The 8,933-nt window shown below is 43.5% G+C and overlaps 1 protein-coding gene across 1 annotated transcript in view; it reads right to left on the reverse strand.

Annotated features, from left to right (window-relative positions):
* Positions 1–717, reverse strand: part of LOC139691221 (afadin-like) — a gene marked incomplete at its 3' end in the record, with an annotated part of 215,571 nt that extends 214,854 nt beyond the window's left edge. The window contains exon 1 of the mRNA XM_071588967.1: positions 370–717. Coding sequence (XP_071445068.1) covers positions 370–606 — 237 coding nt within the window. The remainder of the gene's footprint in view (positions 1–369) is intronic.
* Positions 718–8,933: the final 8,216 nt, after the last annotated feature.

The raw sequence follows: 8,933 nt of genomic DNA on the forward strand, positions 1-8,933 counted from the left end.
ATCTCCATGCTTCCCGCTTCTCAAATTACACTGGATGAATGAAACGACGACAAACCTGCGCAGGCGCGTTGAGAGGGACTGTTACTTCCACACGTCACCAGGAGTGCTCCTGAAGGTCCTTTTGTTTGTGGTGCACAACCATGGGTGCATTAGTTTTCAGCCCACCCTCGAATAAATTTAATTAACAGACGAAATTACGTTGCCTTAAAACCTCAATTGAGAAAAAATGAAAAATACAGTCAGATCAGACGACTATTTTCGGAAAAGTTGACACTGTTAGGGTGGAAAAATATCCAAGGTCCAAATAAAGCGCAATTGCCCTCCTTGCTCGGAAGGAGGCGTCGGGGTCATGGGGGGGTGGTCACTCACCTCGTTGGGCTCCGAGAGTTCGAAGAGGTCGAGGCGGTTGGCGTTCCACTGCACGATCACGTGGCTCAAGGCCTCCCTCTCCTGCGCCCTCGCCTTGGCGACCACCTCGGCAGCCGGGGGCGGTGGGGGCGGCGGCGGCGGGTGATGCAACGGCGGGGGCGGCGGCGACAGGGGCGCGGAGGCGGCGACCGCCACGGGCGGGGGCAGGGGCGAGGCGGCGGCGTTCATCGTGATCATCCTCCTCCCTCACACACACACACCCTCCTCCTCACCTTCCTACCTACCCACCTACCCACTACTACGCGCCCAGCTTGGCGCTCCAGTCGCCGCTGCTCCTCGACCTCCTCCGTCCCTCCTGCCAAGAGAAAAGAGAGAAATGAGGGAGGCGGCGTCGCAATGAAACAGGGGCCCACTTCCCCTCTCGATGGCCCCATGGGGAAGCAGGCTGTGGGGCTGCATGGGAATGGAGAGAGAGAGAGTTCAATGCCGGATAATATAACCGCATGATAACTGCTGATAAATAAACATAAATAAATTTAAAATGAGAATGCCAAATCACGCAGGAGGGGTCCTCCAAGCCTCATCGGGCATCGAGGACGATTGCAGGGTCGCCCATGTCAGAGGGGTCGAAGGTTAGGAGTCGGACAAAAGGTAGTCGGCTGCGAGGCGGCTGCAAAGTCATCGCAAGACAGTAGGCGGAATGATCCTTTCGCGTTAAATGCACTACTAATGAAAGCAACGGGAAGCGACTAATGGCATTGATTTCGTCCGGAGCTGAGTTTGAGCTCAGGACACCAATAAGAGGATGCTTTCGAATCAAATGATTGCAGAGGAGACGATCAGTGCGGGTGCAGAAAGGGGAGTGGAAAGCATAACGGCACGGCAGTGACGAGGTCGCCATTTGTGAGGGATGTGAAATACTACCTTGATCAAAAATTTCCCGGAATTTATTCAGAAAATTAAAAATACAAGTTTATTCATCTAAATCTATATTGTCCCCTTCAAAGTAATCCCCATCGACTGCAACACACTTATGCCAGCGCTTGATCCAATCCTCGAAACATTTTTTATATTCGGTTTTCGGTATGTCCATCAGTGCTTCCTGCGATTTTTCCATTACTTCCTCTCGGCTGCTAAAACGTGTTCCCCGTAATGGTTTTTTAACTCGATTGAACAGAAAGAAGTCACAGGGAGCCAAATCAGGTGAATTCGGTGGCTGTTGGATGGTATTTGTTGCATTTTTCGTCAAAAAATTACGAATAATGATAGCACTGTGCGACGGTGCGTTATCATGGTGCAAAATCCACGAGTTTTCTGCCCACATTTCTGGTCTCTTTCGGCGAATTGCTTCACGCAAACGTCTCATAACGCCCAAATAATACTCTTTGTTTACTGTCTGGCCTTCTGGCAAAAATTCATGATGCACTACACCGTTGTAATCCATGAAAACCGTCAGCATTGCCTTCTTTTTTGACTGAAAACGACGTGGTTTTTTTGGTCTCGGCTCATTTGGTGAACGCCATTCACTTGCCTGATGTCTGGATTGCGTGTCGTACTCATAAACCCACGTCTCGTCTCCAGTAATGATCCTTTTGATGAATGTGGGATCGGATTCAGCCTCGCAAATCATGTCTTTTGCGACGTCAACACGGTCTCTTTTTTGCATGAAATTGAGGTCTTTTGGCACCAACTTTGCTGCTACACGACGGAAACCCAAATCATTAACCACAATGTCTTGGGCGGATCCATAGGCAATGTTCAAGTCCTCCGCTATTTCTCTGATGGTTAATTTGCGGTTATTGACCAACATTTCTTTTACTTTATCAATTTTTTCACCGACTTTCGATGTCGATGGTCTGCCACTGCATTCATCATCTTCGATTGACTCACGACCACTTCTGAACCGCTCGTGCCACTGGTAAACGACCGTTTTTTTTAGAGAATCGTTGCCGAAACACTTTTCCAACATTTCCAACGTCCGTGCGCCACTAAATCCGTTTTTTACGCAAAATTTAATACAAGTTCGTTGTTGCAAATTTAAATCCATTTCTGAAATTGTAAAAAATCGCCAACACACACAGAGATAGATGTACTCTTGGCTACGTAACTTTTGCAAATGTCAAGTTATGACACTAAGATTTAAAGGGAATATCAACAACAGATGTACCACTTTAACAAAAAAAACAGAACTCAAATCGGAACGATGGGAGCGCCACACGGTGGTTATTCCGGGAACTTTTTGATCAAGGTAGTATTTTTCTATCCTACACGGCACACTACGAGCTACCGCCAAAGAGTCACGAGAGGCGATGACAAATCGACAGGCGTGAAACATCAAAAGATAAGCTTCTCTTAATTATTAGTTACAATATATTTCTGAAAATACTTCGAACAACATATGGCATGCACACAAGTGGTGCATGCGCTGCGGTATCCAAGTGATATCTACTTGTGGGAACGCCCGATAGGAAGTGTGGGTTACCAAAAGGAAAACTACCAAAACTAGAAGAGTCATGGACACATTGGGATGACAAATGACGAAAAAATTAAAATACTTTACTCCCTACAGCATAGGAATTCCCACTATCCCTAGGGATCTACCCTTTCGATAACCGAGTTGGTTATTGGTCAACTACTCCTGCTATCAAAATGTCTCACGATCGAACTAGCAACTAAACAGGTATGTTCCCTGACCTTGCAGCACAAAAAGGATGTGAGGAAAATAGCTCTGTCATTGCTCGGCTCCTCCGAGTCTCCGGTTTTAAACATTGGTGCTACGTTAGCCGTTATCACTGGGAACTTAGTGATCTACTGGGAGATTTCGTGCATAGGATTACTAGATACGGAGTAATTCCCAGGGCTAGTTCCTTAATTATAAGACTTTTTATTCCATTATATGCATGAGATTTTTAATTTGGCATATGTTGGCCGGTACGATTTGCTAAGCTATCGGAGGCATTCGGTGAGACATTTGCGAAGACGCTTTGAAAGAAGAGTCGGTAATTTCCAAACTGCTGGTTCCTCTTGTGCCTTTATCATTTTCGAGTGAATTAAATTTGACGTATTTTCCTGAACCTCTGTGACGTACGACTAAAATGCTTTCGGATCCCCTTATAATATTCTCCCGATCTTTCCCTTTTGAATTCGCTCTAGGCTTTCCGAAACCCCTTCTGGCCCTCGCCCTAAATATCTAAAAATGTATGTTATATAATTATCTTTGTTGCTAGAGATGTCGCTATATAGAGGGAATGTTAATCGGGGATGTATTTTCATACTTCGTAGATTTCGAGAACGAGTTCAACGAGTGGCTCATGTGGAAGGACGGAATGTGCGACAGAATTTAAGAAGGCATTGGAGTGATATTCAGCGACCCCACCCGCCAACGATGCATTCGTCTGCTGACTGCTCAGGTACGAGTGTCGCCCTCCATTGTCACCTGTGCCGTTATATGTGGAGGAAAGGGATGAACTGGAGGTAGGAATGGAAGTCGGCGGGGAATTCGTAAAATCAGTTAAGTTTGCTGATGACCTAGCTTTAGTTTATCAGTCAGCCAAGGGGTTGCAAGCATTGCTGAGTGAATTGGATATTCAGGGCGACAGATATGGGATGAGAATAAATATTAATAAAACAAAGGTTATGCCATTTTCTATAGAGAAAAAGGCTAAGCTAAACATTAAAATTGCAGGGTAAAACTAGAGCAGGTAGAACAGTCCACGTAACTCGGAAGTGTTTTGGACCAACACGGTCAAAGTAGTAGAGACACAATGAGAAGAATCGCGCTAGGAAAAGAGGCTTTCACAAGGAGGAGGGAGTTGATGACAGGGGCGTTGAGTAAGGATATTAAGAAAAGACTCGTGAAAACTTTGATATGGAGCGTAGGTGGGTGGGTGTGAAGAAGAATGGCGAAGGTGAAATGGACAGAGAAGAAAAAAAATGTGGAAGTACTTCGTATGGTGGGCGAAGAGAGGGGTTTGTTGGGAGAAATCCTATGGAGGCAGGAAAAATAGATGAAGGGAATATTGATCGACAGTGGGATGCTGAAGACTGTAATAGAGAAGAGAATGCTAGGCAAACGAGGAAAGGGCAGAAAGAGGATAGGGATGTTGGACGGGATAAGGGAGAAACTAAGTACTCAGAGATGAAGAGGGACCTTGCGTAGACTATGTTGCTGGATTGTGTTTTGTTATGAGTCACAAAATATTTATTTGGTAGTTGTGTCCATCCAACCTTACCTCAGCTGGTAGATTAGCTTATAATAATAATACATGTCCTGTCAAATGATTCGATAATGTCTCTCTGCAATGCCCCGGAGATTCTTCGCCAGCCACGGAATCCTGTAGCAATCACTGCCGCGGACGCCAACTGGCTCCGTCCTCTCCCGAATCTCTTGGGACGCTTATAAGTCTCCGAAAGGAAAGGTCGACGCCTCCATTTGATTGAGACTTCAAACCGAATCGATAGCTTCTGGCCCAGACACACCTCAGAGTGATCGTGCCCCTTGCGTCGTGAGTCGGGGAAGCTGTCCGCAAACATGATTATTATAAGGGTTAGCAAGGTTAAATACTTTATGCTTCAAATCTTAACAAACTTTTTAATCAAACACATATTCTACCAATAGTAATTCGAAGAATCGCGGGGGACGTCGCGGCAGTCACCTTTAACGGAGGCACCTCGCTGATACACAAACACTTAAATGGAGAATTTTAAAGTGTACGGATAAGTTACCTTCACTGGGGTTCCAACCCGAAACGTTTTATTTTTACACTTCTTTCATTTCTGAATTTTAATGTGTGTATACATATATACATACACATACATTCATATACTTGAATGGATATGATTCTGAATGTGCTTTCATGACTCCCTTGGAACAACCTGATGATGTTGCCATGCCCGATTCCTCAAAACACAACACAATATCATATCCACGTATATTTCGTGAAAAATTAGCTAAATACAATTCTGGTTGCGAATCAATTCTAAGCTACGAAAAGATCAAATTAACTACGCAAGTGATTCCTCTTGAACTTGGAAATGATCCACAACCTCCATGGTAATTTTGAAATAAACGATATCTCGTTTAACGGGGCATCGCTTTTTGTTAGAAATGCTTCGACCTTAAAATGACGATGGCTGCATCAGCATTCGCATTGAAAACATCAACAGAGGGCCTAATCGAAGATCTTTGCATTGAAACATATCATGTGCCTTTAATAGACGAAATACGTGCAGATGTGACCTCTATAATTGAAAACCTCTTCAGGTGTTTTATCAGTTCCATTAAATTCATTTTTATAAATCCTCAAGTACTTGTAAAGGGGTGTAATATACAAGGTATCATCAGACACAGTAAGCGTGACATCGGGTGTCCCACAAGGAAGTGTTATCGGCCCGCCATTGTTCCTTTCTTTATACATTAATGACATCGGTTCTCCGGCTCCCAGTAAACTTCGTCCATTTTCTGACGATGCACTGATACATAGGGAACTATCCAGTCATGAAGATGGGATATCATTGACTATCTAATGACGTCAATGCGATCCAAAAGTGGTGCGAGACATGGGAGATAGAATTAAATATGAAGAAATGTTTCGATAAATATCTGGAGAAAGAGTATTTCGCCCGAAAACACTTCAATCGTACAGGAAACCAAGAAAGCAAACGTGGAATCCGTCAAATACTAGAATGTAACGTACACGCACATTAAATCAGGGAAATGAACTGCAGAGCGGTGAGATTTAAAATTTCGTTTTTTCCTCGTACCACAAGAGATAAAAATAGATATGACAGCAACCGCGTAGGAGATAATTAGAATTGATATCTACATCTACATAATACCCCGCAAGCCGCCGCAAGGGCGTGTGGCGGGGGGTGATAGTGCTTATATTTTATGGATATCCTAAAAGTTATTATTTATTTTATAGACTAATCTTTTTAAAAGTTCTCTCGTATGATTTGACTATGCGTATCCTGTTACTGAATGCTGTTGCATGAGCAGTACTTTCTTTGTAAATATAAAATGAACGTACCTACGGTCTTGAAGCAATGAATACTGGATAGCCGAGACCGTAAATTTTCGAGCGTATTATCAAACTGATATTTGAGCTGGTGTCATGATTCAGATTGGGCACACACGACTGGTGACTTAACACCCCCCGCCACACGCCCTCGTGGCGACTGGCGGGGTTTAATGTGCATATAATATTCTGACTTGGCTAATGATCTTCATTGCCACTATTAATGATATTCTAAACCAACGGGACACTTAATGCAAATATCACTGATAATGATCAAACATGAATGACCTTGACTTTCGTTGAGATTAAACGACACTCGTCATCATAAATTCGAATTCTGAAAGTTGCAAATGAGCAGTAAAGAAATTTCACTCGCCAATAAGTGAGAATGCACCACCACGCGAAACCAATTCAAACCATCGGTTGGATCCATCTTCCAAATCTCATCATGACGTCCCCCTTAAATCAGTCCGTTTATAAACATTGTGGATGCTGTTCGGAAGTCTTGATCGATGGGCATTATCCTAAATATCGTGAAGTACTTGCGTTTAAACCCTACATTTCCAATGGCGAAAAGTGCCAACTTTTTCAAAGACGACGGTAACATGAATCGAGTTTTACGAAGTCATATTAAATAAACCTCGAGGAGAATAGAGCCGAATTGCTTGAGTTTACCTTCAGTTAAGTCCTTTTTAACACTATACCCTGAAATGTAATTCAACTGGGACTAAAACACTAATATATAAATAAATAAGGCACTAGCATAGTCACCACATCCACCCTAAGGAATGCAGAAGTACTGAAAAACAATGGCCACTACCCGTCTCATCCGTGTGGGGAGGAGGGTCTTACATCTACATAATACCCCGCAAGTCGCCGCAAGGGAATGTGGCGGGGGGTGTTAGGTCACCAACCGTAAAAAGGAACGATACCACATGCAAAAAAACAACGTGGAAAATTACACCCACATCTCACACACTCATGCAAAAATCCCTTCATCCAATACTCATGCAAACACATATACCGCAAAACAACTAAAAAAACTGCACCCTAGGATGCAGCACGAAAGCCATCCAACAACACGCAAGCCAGGACACAACAAGCAAGAATGTGAAACAACACTACCACATGAACATGCACCACGAAACACGCTCCCCCCGAGGAGACTGGGAAAGGCAGGGAATGCGAACCAACGTTGCAGGTAGGAGTATCCCCCCGCGGAGAGGGACGAGGGATTGAAAGGGAGACTTAAAAACAGATGAACAGAACATGAATGAGGTCATTCGGAAAGAATGAGTTATTACAGGTTATGTATAACAAAACACATAAGGTTAGTGGAAGAGCATGCATTTAAGTAGAACTAATCATTCTTTAGACGCTGAGGGTGTCAAGTGGAATTTTTGCTATCTATAACCCTGCAGTTGCTATCCCGTATTGTCCGTGGGAAGAAGGAGTCCTTGAGTCGGCTAGTTCTGGCATTTATTTCCCGAATTTTATATGCATGATCCAAGCGACCAATGTATATAGGAGTACGAATAATTTGCGAGACCTCGGTGCTGAAACATGCGAATCTGAATTTATTTAATTATGTCAATCTTGCATTGAATCGTCTCTCTTCTAATGATTCTTACCCTAACTACATGAGCATTTCGGTGACGCTTTGCGTTTTATCGCAAGCATTTTTAACCAAACGGGCTGCCCGGCGTTGAACTTTATCAATTTCCCAAATGAGGCCTCTTTCACTCGGATCCCACACGCTACATGCGTATTCTAAATGAGGCCTTACAAGAGCGTGGTAACAACGTTCCTTGACCTTCGAGTCACTTTTTCCGACAATGCGTCGAATAAATCCCAATTTTTTATATGCTTGACCGCAGACTTTACGTATGTGAGTCCCCGAAGATAAGTCTTTAGTGAATGTAACATCTAGGTATTTTACCGTATCAACTACTGCTAGGTGTACTCCGGCTAATTTGTAGGCAAATCCCGTTGATCTTTTAAAGAAATTTACCACCCCATTTAGAACACCATTTAGTAATGCAATCTAAATCCGGTGCTAGAATAAAACTAAAGAAACTTGGCTTCATAAAACGGGTGGTGGGGAAATGTAATGAAAAAGTTAAAGAGAGGTGTTATTTTGCTCTAGTTAGACCTCATTTGGAATATGCCGCAAGTATTTGGGATCCGTGGGAGAAAATTTGGCAAAAAGAATTAGATAAAGTCCAGAGAAAATCCGCTAGATTCGTTAAAAATTGTTATGATAAAAACACAAGTGTGACAGTTCTCTTAGGGGATTTAGGCTGGGAACCACTTGAAGTGCGGAGAGAACAAGCGAGGCTTAGACTTTTAGAAAGGTTCAGAACAAACGAGTTTAAATTTGACACTGCATCTACATCTACATCTACATAATACCCCGCAAGCCGCCGCAAGGGCGTGTGGCGGGGGGTGTTAGGTCACCAACCGTAAAAAAGAAAAATACCACATGCAAAAAAAAAACACGGAAAATTACACCCACAGCAGCGCACACACTCATGCAAAAATCCCTTC

Source organism: Hetaerina americana, unplaced genomic scaffold (assembly GCF_022747635.1).
Source record: "Hetaerina americana unplaced genomic scaffold, ioHetAmer1.1.p SCAF_306, whole genome shotgun sequence".
NCBI classification, from domain to species: Eukaryota; Metazoa; Arthropoda; class Insecta; order Odonata; family Calopterygidae; genus Hetaerina; species Hetaerina americana.